Source organism: Ochlerotatus camptorhynchus, unplaced genomic scaffold (genome assembly GCF_037179485.1).
Source record: "Ochlerotatus camptorhynchus isolate MF236.1 unplaced genomic scaffold, CSIRO-AGI_Acam_v1.1 ptg000472l, whole genome shotgun sequence".
Taxonomy (NCBI): Eukaryota; Metazoa; Arthropoda; class Insecta; order Diptera; family Culicidae; genus Ochlerotatus; species Ochlerotatus camptorhynchus.
The window spans coordinates 534951-549371 of NW_027040958.1; the positions used below are offsets into that span (position 1 = coordinate 534951).

Below are 14421 nucleotides of genomic sequence, written 5' to 3' on the forward strand. Positions count from 1 at the left end.
ACTGCCATTTCTCAGAAATCTTTCAACCAATTGAGCTGACATTTTGTATGTGATTAGAACCAACCACAAACTTGACACTCACAAAAAGTCAGCTCAATTGGTAGAAAGATTGTTGAGAAATGGGGAAGGTAGAAACCACCCACCGCTCAAATCGGGGATTCCTGAATTATTTTCTTACAGCAACTCAAAGCAAAAGCTAAAAAGCAAATACGGAAACAAACCTATTGAGACTAGAAAGGGTCTAGTATAAGAGAGAAGCGGACTGGCTGGTTTTGAGCCAAACGAACTATCAAAGCTTGGCTCGAGCAGCGCCTATCTTGATTGCATTGGCAGTGTTGCTAGAAAGCACCTAGGCATAGCTTGCCAAGTCAGTATGTTTTTAATTCGCTCCTCTTTTATACTAGACCCTTTCTAATTATTATTATTATTATTATTTAGCTTTATTTAGGAGGCTTTCTAATTAAGATCATTTCTACTGAAGCGTTATGTTTGAAAAGGGCGTATAAATTTTCAAGATCACTTAGTTTGAATAACCGTTTTTAAGAAACTATTGATTTTACCGAAATGAACGAGATGTAGATAACACTGAAAAAAATAATTGACATTTTTATTTAATTCATTAGAACAACTGCAATCCAAATTACTTTGAAAAAAAAAAAAACGATTGGAAATATATTTTAATTTTTTTCTAGCAAAAATACAAATCAATTAGCGACTTCTTAAAATTATTCTGAGACCAAATTTTCACGGATTTAAAGTTTATGATTTCATATGTTAAGTATGAATTTTATACAATTATAACGATTCCTGATGTCATATTGAACAAAAATGCTCATGTGATTATCTTTCTAAATGCATCTATTTTTGAGACACTTAGAAAATAAATTCTAAAGGAAGAAGGGACATAGTGAGTTTCCTGTCCTTTAACCTTGGATTTATTATGGTTAGAAACAAATGAATTGGTCATGAAGCATTGCAATGGTGGCATTGAACCTACTACCAATTAATTTGTTTTGAATAATTAGAGGTTTATGACTAGAGGGCGGGATGCTCATTATGCCCCACCTGTTCACTGTGCCCCTCTTACCCCTATGCGAGTATGTACATGGCTTTTTCATATGTTTGTTGTGTTGTACCATCGGAGGCTTATATGATTTTGAATAAAGTGCGTTTAATTTCCAACGATTTGTCTTTTTGCACCGGAGCAGTTCCACGCAAAATGACGAATTGGAAAAACTCGACCTTCTCCGATTTACATGAAACTTTGCATAGTTGTTAATTTAAAAAAAAAATAGGTCATTTTAAAACTTGTCAACTTTTCAAAATGGTGCCTTTGAAATTAAAAAAAAAACGCAGCACGGAAACGGCACTTCTGATCAAAATGACGTCTGAGACAAAGTTGTAGAGAAAAATAATGTTGTTCTGGGAAACTATACTACACACTTAGAAAAATTAATGGAAATTTAGGTGTTCTGATACTGACATATACGAGCGTCAATTTTGACATAAAATTGAGTCATAACTTTCGAACTTTTCAGTCACGGAGCACTTAATTTGACATGGCATATTTGTTCACGTCTCATCTTTTATGTCAAAGATGGATTCCGTCCGTCACGTGTAAGATTTAGTTTCTATCGAACCGGGGAAATCCGGAAATCGGATTTACACTTATCACTATCTTTAAGTGGTTGTATCTTGCAGGTTAGTAGGTATTAGCAGCTTATTTCAACGTAATTTCGTTCAGCATTTTATACCCTACTCTTACAAATACAATTTATAGGGGGATCCCAGAGAATGCCAAAAGAATTCTCTAATAAAGTACCTGAATGTGTACATTATGATGGGTTGCAGCTTCGACAAAGTTGTTTGGTATAGTATTCTCAATCTTAGTGAAATTTGAGCAATGTTTTTTGGTAATCAAATGAATAGGATCGTTCCGTTTCCTATACATTTTCCCATAAAAAAGCTAAAATTCTCCCGCAAATTGAGATTATAACTAGTTGTTGGGGACCTGAAAACGCATTACAAGAGCAGTGGGGAATAGCATTGGGCGATCTTGAGGCAAGAATCGATCTTAGTGAAACGATTCATATTTTTTTTTTAAATAATCGATTCATCGATTTAATCAATCATTTTGAATCGATCTTTTTGAATCGACTTTTTTAATCGATTCATTTTTCAAAATGGTACAAAAATGTTTCAAATACCAAGTTCAGTCTAGAGTTGATATTACGTTGCATAAGCTATCTTGTTATGACATTTCACCTTTAATAGTCATTTAGTATGATGATTGATATAATTTAGAAATAAATTGTGTAGTACGTACGCAGTGAATGTTGTGAGTGTAACATAAATTGTTGGTCAGTAAAATAGGTGTAGGCAAAATAAATACGAAATTTTAGGTTATGTTCATTCAACTTCATTTTATTGGAATTTAATGTTAAGCATTTGATAGTGTAATAAAAATTAAGTAACTGCACGAGAAAACTCAAAGTTAAATCATTAAATGCCTCACTCATTAGAATCAAATATAAAATATGCCTGGTCAGTGAAATAGGTATGTTGCATAAAATTATAGTATAGAAAGCTTGAAAATAATCGTATAAATTTTATTAGACTAATGACGTTTAGTAGCCGCTGTGCCTTGTTAAGTAGAACCTTGTTCAATCTTCTTGACATTAACTCAACCAAGCACTGACAAGCTTCCTTTGGTATAGCATACCACTCTTTTTGAACTGTGGTCCATAGTTGATCCTTATTTGAAAATGCTTGACCAGATAACTTTCTTTTAAGCTCGTTCCATACATTTTCGATGGGGTTAATGTCAGGAGATTGGCTAGGCCATGAAATAACCGACACTTTGTTTGCACGAAACCATTCCTTTACATACTTAGAAGTGTGTTTCGGATCGTTGTTTTGCTGAAAATGCCGTATAAGAGGCATGTTCTTTTCTGCATAAGGGAGCATAGCCTCCTCCATGATTTCTATGTATTCAAATCTGGTCATGATGGAATTAATACTGAAAATGTGACCTACTCCATACCAAGAAAAACAGCCCCAAACCACGATGCTACCACCTCCATGCTTTACGGTCTTTACCGTGTACCATGGATCGAACTCTTTAACGGATGGTCTAAGTGAGAATATAGTAAATGACTATTTTGATTTCATTTGACATGTGGAAGTTTTTGCTCAGGATTCTTGATTAGGTAAGTGATTTAACAGGTTATAATATTCGTTTTATTGGAATTAAATAAACGATTTAAAAAACGAAAGATTATCATATGAAACAAAACGATTAGATGGTCGGAGTGTAAAAACAGGTAAGAATGGAAAGTACTTAATTCAAATATCCCAAAACTCATCCGAGAGGGATCCCAAGAAAGCTAATTGAGCCAAGCGTTTTGCATTCAGCCGATATCGATTATGTGTGGTTTAATCAGTTTTGAAGAACAGCCTGTCTGACGAAACACTTGTTACCATTCTTGATAAATAGTCTCGAGCAATGGGGTCTACATGGTAATTTAAACTACGGATTTCCTCCCATCATCGAAAAAGATCGACAGAACGTGGGAAAACAGGCTGATGCAAGAAATTTTGTAATTCTGCCGATATTCCCCCATGGCGAACCAGTTCTGAACCTGAAATATGTCATAAGAAGTGAATGTTTGTACATATATAGATTAATAACTTTCTTTACCAATCCTGATGAATTTGGGCGTCTTAGTGGAATACCTGTATAATGAGAGAGAGAGAGAGAGAGAAGGATTGGTAATTTCCATTTAATTCCACTACCTTAAAGAGCGAAAACGAAATTATTGCGACACATTCAACAGGGCATAACTTTTTTACCATTGGGTAAAAATCAACCAAATTTTGCACACTTTCTCATTGATGTGTATTGTGTACATGCTGTCAAACTCGAAGTCGTGTTTTACGATTCAACGAAAATGGAGGCGAACCAACGCGAGTTGAGAGAACAAATTCTTTCCAAACACCTGGAATTTCCTGACCTGTCGCACCGGCAGTTGGGAAAAATGTTGAACATTCACCATTCAACCGTCTCCAGAGTGTTGAAGCGGTTCCAGGAGCGGTTGACGTTGGACCACGGCAAAGGAGCTGGAAGAAAACCGGGATCGGAGAACAAAAAGACGGAGGGAAAGGTGAAGCGGATGATTAAAGCAAATCCCAACGTCTCAAGCCGTGATTTGGCTAAAAAGATCGGCATGTCGCAGAGCTACGTCCAGAATGCAAAGAAGAGAGCTGGACTACATACATACAAGGTACAGAACTTCCCAAACCGCGAAGAGCGGCAACAATCGACGGCTAAAACTCGGGCACGGAAGCTCTAAGAGAAGATGCTGACAAAATATGGCTGCTGTGTGATGGACGACGAAACGTATATAAAAGCCGATTTTAAGCAAATTCCGGGGTTGGAGTTTTTCACCGGCAAGAGCAAGTTCGATGTGGACGACAAATTTAAGAAGAAGAAAATGTCGAAGTTCGCCTCCAAATATCTCATTTGGCAGGCCATCTGCTCTTGCGGACTGAGGAGTGAGCCTTTCGTGACAAAGGGCACAGTAAATGACGAGATCTACAAATCTGAGTGCCTCGAGAAGCGCCTTTTGCCGTTCTTGCAGCAGCACGACGAAGCTCCGCTATTTTGGCCAGATTTGGCATCATGCCACTATTCTAAAAGTGTCCTGGAGTAGTATGAGGCCAATTCTGTCCATTTTGTTCCAAAGAACATGAATCCGCCAAACTGTCCGGAGCTGCGCCCGGTGGAGCAGTACTGGGCAATAATGAAGCGGGAACTTCGGAAGAGCAAGAAGACAGTACAAGACACTGAAGAAGTCTGCACATTGTAGACGAAATACGCGTATCTGTCAAGGATAAGCAAATAAGGTAGTGGAATTAAATGGAAATTACTAATCCTTCTCTCTCTCATTATTTCTTTACCATTTCGTCATGAATATCCCACAGGCATCCGGTTGGTTTTGGTGGGGGACAGATGTGTGCTATCATCGTATACTCTTTCGGTACTAAAGGGTGTCCACGATGAAATTGCCACACTATGAAATTGCTCTAACTTTTTAACCGTTGGGTAGAATTTAATGAAAATTTGGGTGGATTTAGTTCATAGTGCATTATTTACATCCTGCAAGTTTTAAAGTCCTGTGATCAAAACTCGCGGAAATGGAGTCGAAAGAACAGTTCGTGCGTGATAAAATCTTGCGCATTCATCACGAGAACAAGGATCTCTCGCATCGTTCCATCGCTAAAACGTTGGGAATCGTGAATTCCACGGTGCCGCGAGTGATTAAGCGGTTCGAGGAACGGTTGACCACCGATCGGAAGCCCAGAAGTGAAGGAAAAAGTATTCCGTACAACACCAAAAATCACAACCGCGTAGTTGGGGCCTTCAACCGAAATCCGAACGCCTCCGTTAGGGATGTGGCTAAGAAGCTGCACCTAAGCCGAAGTTTTGTCCAGAAGGCCAAAACTAAGGCTGGGCTTCGAACGTTCAAGGTACAAAAGGCCCCTAATCGCGACGAGAAGCAGAACAAGTCCGCCAAAACCCGTGCCAGGAAGTTGTACCTCAACATGCTGACGAAAGTTGAATGCTGCATCATGGACGACGAAACATATGTGAAGGCCGACTTCAAACAGATCCCCGGCAACCTGTTTTTCACGGCCAAGGATAAGTTCAGCGTTCCGGAGCATGTCCGCACTCAGAAGATGTCCAAATTTGCGAAGAAATTCCTGGTTTGGCAAGCCATCTGCACGTGCGGGAAGCGGAGTGCACCTTTCGTGACCCAGGACACGATGAACGGACAGGTGTACATAAAAGAGTGCCTCCAGAAGCGGCTGCTTCCTCTCCTGAAGGCCCACAACGTCCCAACAATCTTCTGGCCGGATTTGGCCTCATGCCACTACTCCAAGGACGTGCTGAAGTGGTATGCGGACAATAAGGTCAATTTCGTGCCGAAAATGTTCAACCCTCCCAACACTCCGGAGCTCCGCCCCATCGAGAAGTACTGGGCGATTATGAAGCAGCACCTTCTTAAACTACCTAAGGTAGTGAAGAAAGTCGAGGAACTGAAGAAAGTATGGGTTTACATGCAAAAAACGGTTGATTCACAGGTTGTGCAGAATCTTATGGCCGGGGTTAAGGCCAAAGTGCGGGCATTTGCGTATGGACTGTAAATAAAATACGAGTAAAATGGTAAAATGAAGTTTAATAGTTATTTCTCAATCCCTGAAAATTTGATGGCAATCGGATGAAAACTCGAATTTTGCGAATCAATTTTGTGTGTGGCAATTTCATCGTGGACACCCTTTATAGATCTGCTCAGACACATTTTTAACTGCCCGAGCGTGAGCTGAAGACTCCTTTTTTTTATGGATCGAAACAAGAATCGAATGAAAAGGATTTTTGTCGTGTTTGAGATCGATTCAAAAAATCGATTAATCAAACCAAAAGAATCGATCTTTTATGTTTCGATCCAAGATCGCCCATTGCTAGTGGGGAACCCATCCTAATGTTAATATTAGGAGAAATGGTCATGAAAACAGCAAAACGTATCAAAACATCAAGGAACTTCATTTGAAAATTCATTAGGAATCCCCTTGGAATTATGAATTCCATCCCCTATGAATTGTATATGTAATAGTAAGGTATAAGTTGTTAACCTGCAAGATGCACCCCCTTAAAGATTGTGTTAAATTTTTTTAAAAACGGTCGTTAATCCTTAAAATGAAGAGATAGTGATTTGTTTCCTTGAGCAAAAATGTGCAGGTTTAAAGCGCTTTCAACTTTGTAGAACATTAAAAAATGGGAAAATTCAAACGAAAAAGTTATTGGAAAAGAACGCATTTTAAGGGGGTACATATACGCCACTAGCTCTAGCTCAACTAGCTCAACCAACTAGCACGAATTTCAGTTGCTTCTTGAATTCCATGCTGGTAGAGGCAGTTCTAAATTTGCAAGCCGACTGACATTTTGGGTTTTCAGCAAGATTAGCTTGCTCCCATTTTGTCAACACTTCATACTGATAGTTATTTTGAATAGGATGTTTACAACAGTGCTGGTGATAGTGTACTAGAAGTTTATTAATTGATTTGTTAGCGCTAGTGTACTAGAACTACACTAAAAAGTAGAAAGCATAATGTGAACCTGGTTTCAGCATCCACCAGTATGCTATTTAAGGAGCAACTGAGATTCGTGCTAGCATATGTGTAAACAGCTCTTTACCGTTCTTTCACGAGCAGGTTGAATAAGCACATCATAATCACTGTAAAAGAATTGCCGAAAAGGAAACGATATTATCGGCTCTCACTACCGAATGAGAAGATTTTTTTTTATTTTTTTTTTATTACAGTCCTTTCCCAATTTTGTCAGCTCCCGATTTGGTCTACCCTCGATTTTGTCAGCCTGAAGATTTTGCTGAACCTTTTGGTTTTTAAGCATGAATTCTCAAGCACTTCGCTCCAAATTACACTGATTTGTTTTGTCGCAACAATAACAGAGGTAACTAAAATTAACCTCAATTATTGTGACGCTACACAGCTGTATCGTGTCCCTCCCGATAAAGGTAACTAGGTGGCGGATAGAGCTGGGATGGCTGCAATACAAATTATGGTCAAATACCCCATTCAAGAAGAAGGTTTCGTGGTCGCCAAAATTAACGGAATATTCATATGCAGTTGCTACGCACCCGATGGACGATGGAGCAGTTCCACAAGACGCTGGTTGGGCTTACCGAAAAGCTGATCGGACGAAGACCGGTAGTAATCGGAGGAGACTTCCATGCTTAGGCAGTAGAGTGGGGAAACAGATGAACCAACGCAAGAGGGCACATTCCGCTGGAAGCTCTGGCAAAGCTGGAAATTAGGATGTTCAATAAAAGCACCACCAGCACTTTTCGCAGAGATGGCCGGACGTCGACGTCACTTTATGCGGACTGCAATCCGTCCCTGGTGGAAAACATGAATTGGAGAGTGAGTGAAGGATTTACCCATAGTGACCATCAGGCAATCCGATATGGCATCGGCCAACAGAGGACGAAAACTTGCGACCTGAAGTGGAAGACGAGTTGACAGAATCGTTAGGGAGAGAATGTGACTGGAGCTTAATAACAGATGACCTCCAGCTTATTGCTGCAACGAGGCAATTAGCACCCTCCGCGCTAGTTGTCTCAGAGCCAAAAGACGTGTTCAGAGAGCAAGAACAGAAGCAGACAGGGTGGAACGTACAGGAATGTTCCGAGCACATAAACGAGAGATAAAGCAGAGCAAGTCAAACTGTCAACTGGAGCTGGGTCGAGTCGACGCACACCGTGTCGTGATGACGAAGATCAGATGTCAAGTCATGCCCGCTGAAATGTGCTTAGGAACCTGAACGTCATCGCGGAAGGACTTTTCTCGAAACACACGATCCAACACGGCCACCTACATCGTACGGAGACGGAGAGGGAGATAACGACGAGGTCACCAAGAGCAACTCGTAGCACTGGATACACTCGGAAAACTCCTGGAGAGGATCATCCTAAACAGGTTGACGAAATGCACGGAGAGTGAGCAAGGATTGTCGGAGAGGCAGTTCGGATTTCGAAAAGGAAGAACAAAAGTGGATGCAATTCGGACAGTTGTCGAGATAGCCGAGAAGGCGGCGAAACAGAAGTCCAGAGGAGATCGATATTACGCCGTGATAACGATCGACGTCAAGAATGCATTCAACAGCTCCAGTTGGGAGGCCGACGCTACTTCCAGAACCGGGTTCTGATCTACGAGCCAAATATGGGACAAAGATCGACTAGGATCACGGTGGGAATTCCACAAGGCTCCATCCTTGGTCCAACGCTCTGGAACGTGATTTAAAACGGCGGTCTAAAGGTGAAGCTACCCAAACGAGTTGAGATCGTTGGCTTTGCGGACGACGTCGTCTTACGGTAACATGCAAAACGCTGGAATAGCTGGAAATGTTGGCGACCGAGGCGGTCGACATGATTGGAAACCTAATGCATGGAGCGAATCCGCAGATAGGCCACAACAAAAGCGAGGTGGTATTGATCAGTAACTTTAAAGCGCTGCAGAGGTCAGCAATTACCGTTGGGGAGCACGGCTGGAAAATGTGTGGAAAGGAGGGGATGGTCACATCAAACTCTAACATCAGACAAACAAAGGAACTCGTAGATCGCCTGCGTGTAGGGAAGATCACGGGTTCCCAATACATCTCTTACTTCACGGAAGGGTTGTCTACCGCGGGCCACTAGGGTATCCAACAGTCGTACTCTGGAGGCGTCATTACCCGGGCAATGGCAAACTGCGTGATATATTGCTGTCAACGAGGTTTATTCTGTGGAGATGTGCATTTAGCGAGTAATGGTTGGACATAAGGCTTGACATCACGCGAATGAATCCTCGACTTGCATGCAGACCTTTGAACTACGCTCTAGAAGAACATCAGAAATCGTTACAAGTGGTTAAAATTCATACTTCATAGGAGAAATGGCTCTAATGATGGCCTATGGATCTAAGATTGGGCCCATTGCTTAAAATCTGCTATTTACCAATTTTATCTAGATGAAATGTCAGCCTAAATGCCTCTAATTTTGGCCCATACATAAATTCAGCAATCGACTAAATTTTCAATTGCGACCAAAAATATCCATTAGTACCGTCCAAATGCCGCGTTCGTCTATAGATAAAATTGGAAAAAAGCAGATTTTAAGCAATGGGCCCAATCTTAGATCCATAGGCCAACATTAGAGCCATTTTCACCTTTAAAAATTAATTCTCTACAACTCAGCCTTAGACACCATTTCGGTACAATCAATAGTTTATGAGAAGCGTTTTTCCGCCCTTTTCAAATTGGATGCTTGAATTAAAAATTGTCTCAATAGCTATGGATGATTCATATTCCTCCCTTTCGAAAACGTAAACAAATTTGCATTTAATTCGGAAAGATTCGCGTCAGGGTTTATCATTTTCAGGAAGGTTTCGCATGAAACTGCTAGCAAGATTCGATTTTCCAAAAGAAGTTTGTGAAACTAACTTGTCTGGTTGTGTATTGAGCATCGTATGGTCTAGATCCTTGCAAGCGATTCGAACTATTTTGACCGATCTTTACTAACAATGTCTCCCAACAATCTACTTTCAGCGGAAAGTTCGGCCTCTGGCTGGACGGTGACCTGAATCAGGGCCGGTCGCAGCACTGCAGCACCTACTCGAACGAACCGCTGGCGCCACAGGAGGACTTTGTCATCAAAACTCTCGAATGCTGGGCATTTGTCTAAACAAATGGGCGATCCCTCGGAACGGGGGTGGACACTGTGAGAAGCGATAGAAATACAGAACCGATAGTATGTGTGTGCGTGCGTGCGAGTTTGAGCTGCGTGTTTTGCATGAGTGTGCGTGTGTGAACGAGGCAGGATCGCGTGTTGCTACAAGAGCTGAGATAGAATTTAGTGCATAATTGCTAAGTAATATATATATATAAATAAATGTAACTGTAAATCGAAATTGCAGAAATGAAGAAAGTTTGAAACAAATTCTAGAGAGATGCTACTTTTAAGAAAAACAAAAAAAAAAGAAACACTAATGATGGATTCTAGAGCAAAACGGAAGATTATTATAAAATAAAAAGCATATATAAACCATTTACAAATGAGACAGAGAATTTATTAGAGCAACCGTTTCATATGTTTTGAATAGAGACGGCAAGAAATGAAGGGATGCAAAGAAGGAGTAATATGAATTCTTAGCTTTAAGGGGAGAGCGCCTCGTGTGTCAAGTGGGGCCCGTTGTTAAGAAGATATATATTTATAAACAAAGTGAAGATAGACAAAATTTAAGATTGCAATCCTAACCCGAAGGGGATGAGTCGTAAGATATTTGTAGTCGGCTGAACGCGTCAAGTGCGCCGAAGGTGTAGCAAGATTTATTGAAGATGCCCTCATACAAACATTTATACTTTTGGCGGAGTCTCTCTCTCCATTCTACCGTTCACAGAAGAACGCCGGAGCAAACCGAAGGCTGTCGGAGAGAGGCTCCACGCTGTCCTCAAAGCAAAATCCAACTCTTGTACACGCATATGTTGAATAACCTCTCTATATATTAGTGCAAATAACGAATTAACAAATGCAAAAAAAAAACAAGTCACCGAAACAAAGCAAAAAATACCCAGCAATTTGCGCTGTAGCTACGTAATCACCCATTAAACCAAGCATATAGGACAAATATAATAAACATGTTGCTAAAGAAAATCCAACAACACAACATAAAGGAAATTGTGTTAGAAGTAAAATGTTCAAACTTAGAGACTGCTTTCCATTTGAGTAAACAAAAATTAATCTGTTGTGACAAAATAGAACAAAATCAAACAAAAAATTGGAAAACACATTACACACAATCACACACATACACACCTCCGTCCTTCTTCTCAGCCTGGAAGACGGGGCACGGGACAGGGTGGGGCAACCATTTTAGTCACTTGTGTAATGTGTATGCTAGCAGCATCGTTTCGCTGATGGAATGAGTACAGAATTCGACCGAGTCAACACAATGTTAGACAATAAACACAAACAAACCGACACACACAGCCACATCCACAGAAACAAATTTGAAATTAAATTCTCGCCAAGGAACATGTCAATTCATAACGAACAGAAGAGGGAGAAGAAACAGCCGGAGAAATTTGCCTACACACGTTGGAAGTTTGGAAGAAGTTTACAGTTACGTAGGGGTTTTCTTTTGCACAGTCGATACAATTGATATAAATGTATTGATATTGTTTTGCTGCTAGGATTCGTTCGTTTATTTTACATCTTGTTTTTTAGAGAAACCCTCTAGAGGTTGAACTGATATATAGTTGAACTCGACCAGGAAATATGACAGAATACGCCTTCCGGGGTGCGTGCGGCATCTCGGATCATTCGGTCGGTCGGTCGGTGGCAAGACCGAACCCGAACGCGTACTTTCTTCGTGTTTAATTTTTTAAGCATTGTTTTAATTTATTATATTTTTTTAATTTTCTACATCCATATTACTTATACATCTTATTTATATGTACAATTATAAACAGAAGGATCGATTAAACCTTACAAAAGTCCCGTGTGTAAGCCAGTCGCAAAATAAACACAAATTAAACAACCAACATACATACACACAAACACACCCAATTGGACAAAGGAATACAAAAAGCCGCGACTGGACGGAACGAAAGCAAGATAACTTTTATTTTCTGGTAGGCATATAACACAAAGGGAAAACATGTTGTTGTAATTGATTAACACGTTTTACATGTGAAACTATAGTAATAAATGAAGCAAACAGTGATTAAATCCAACCATTTTGCGTTCGTTCATTCATTTTATGATTTATACTACGTTCATCCGGAGAAAGAACAGATTTCCTTGGTTGGTTTCACTCATCCCATGCAGACACAAACACGAACAAAAATCACGACTCATTGCATGCCTGGTTTAGTTGTCGATTGCCGTTGTCATCTGCTTGCCCATCCTCTTGGTTGCTTCTTTCCATCATATTTGCCGTCTTGTTTCGATTTGCGTTCGGGGATGTTGATTTTGTAGGTCTTGGGATGACAATTAATGATAATGACTATCTAACAGCAACGGATGAAGGTTGGTCTCCTTCTTATGTGGTGTTTAGATCTGTGCTGGTTTACTAAAAAGTAGCCAGCATAATGTAAACAGGGTGTCAGCATCTAACAGCACGAGATTTCAGGAACAACTGAAATTCGTGCTAGTTGATTGAGCTGGTTGGGCTAGTTAACTAGCATAAGTGTAAATTAGACCTGTGCGCCGATCAAAATATTTTCGGCGGCGGCGGCGTAGCGGCGTCATGCCGTTTGCTTTCGGTGGCGACGTGGCACAGTGGGACCATTCGGAAAAAAAGACGGTCAATACCTTTTTCTCCCCTTTATCGTCGTTTAAGAGACTTGGTGTCTTGGAAGAAGTTTCTCGTAATAATGGTCCACGTTTTTTTGAAATAATTACCCAAATTTTTATTACGCTGGTATTACACTTACAAAAACTATTTTTTTTACTGGTTCGAGATAATAGCTTTATGTCTTCAGCAATGTTGTAGAAAAACAAATTTTATGAAACTTTGCTCAAGACACCAAACTTCTATATCATCATCTTCACAATATTTAAGTGAACTCTTGACAGGAGTACCTTAAAATCACTGTTTTGGCTTTTTGACGCTACAAGCTTTGTCATTTATAGATGAAATTAAAATCCGAATACACCAATCGATAGGAAAAACCTTTCGTAAGCTGTTGCAATATACTTTTTTTTTTCAATTTTTCAATAATTTTATCACTGTTTTCATGAAATAAACGTTCTCCCCAATCAAACGTTCTCATAATCAAGTACAGTTTGGTTGCACATCGTGCTGCTTGGATCAGAAAAGTTATAAAACAGCGCTCCTAAAGTGCCTCAACTCATTTTCGCTTCGGACGGCGGGTAAGCAGGTAGCAGCAGCAGAAACAGCAGAAGCAGTAAGAACACAGAGAACAGACTTTGAGGCTCGAACAAAATTTCTCTAAAAACTTGTGTAAAGATTCTTATTTGACTTAAGCGCCAACTAACGGCGACTTCCCCACTTAAAAATGTTTGACAACATGATGGCGCTGGCGTTACAAAACTTACACTAGACACTAAGTGCTGGTAGCGCCAAGTGGCAATTTTCAACAGATAATTTATCAATACTAGCGCCCAATTGGTCGAAAGTGATAAATTTATAGAGGAAATTAATAGATGCTAGCGGTACGTAACGGCGACGTTTCCACTTAACTTTACACAAGTTTCTGATCGAACTTGGACGTCTGTTCTCTGTGGTAGGAAGGCGGTTCCTGTCAAGCACGCAGCGTTCGAGTTTTGCACCTCGAACTTTGCGCGTCGTTCCCGTCGAGATCACTGGCTGCTGGTAGCAGCGTCGTCTCGATGGCGCAAGCGCTCCTTGGCTGGATGATAACTACAAATCTCGATTACTTTTCCAAAGGACATATCAGCTTTTGTAAACAACGCATTTTATCGTCGGTTTGGCATAACTAATAGCTCGCCCCACATACTAACACCACTATATCAGGTGGGGGAAGATTTCCTCTATCTCATGGTAGTGTTATTATTATTATTATTTATTCAATACTAATCTGTAACATAAGACATTCGTCTTTTTATAATTGTTACATATGTTTTTCCACGTAGAATTGGCGTCAAATTAATATTAATCCATACTGATTTTGTTAAATTATTGACTCATTCATTAATTGACCAAACATTTTTGTTTAGTTAAAGTACTCAATACATCTCCTCCTAAATGCTAAGAATGATTTTTCTAATGTTAAATCGTTGGGAAGTAAATTCCATTGAATCACGCCTCTAACGAAAAAGG

At 40.1% G+C, this 14421-nt stretch overlaps 1 protein-coding gene across 20 annotated transcripts in view; it reads left to right on the forward strand.

The window, feature by feature from the left end:
- The window catches only part of mtd (mustard), a 509755-nt gene extending 497406 nt beyond the window's left edge, over positions 1–12349 (forward strand). For all 20 annotated transcript variants that reach the window (XM_065235336.1, XM_065235328.1, XM_065235325.1 and 17 more), the window contains one exon: positions 10163–12349. In XM_065235336.1, the coding sequence (XP_065091408.1) occupies positions 10163–10298 (136 nt within the window). In that variant the 3' untranslated portion in view covers positions 10299–12349. The remainder of the gene's footprint in view (positions 1–10162) is intronic.
- The last annotated feature ends 2072 nt before the right edge of the window (positions 12350–14421 follow it).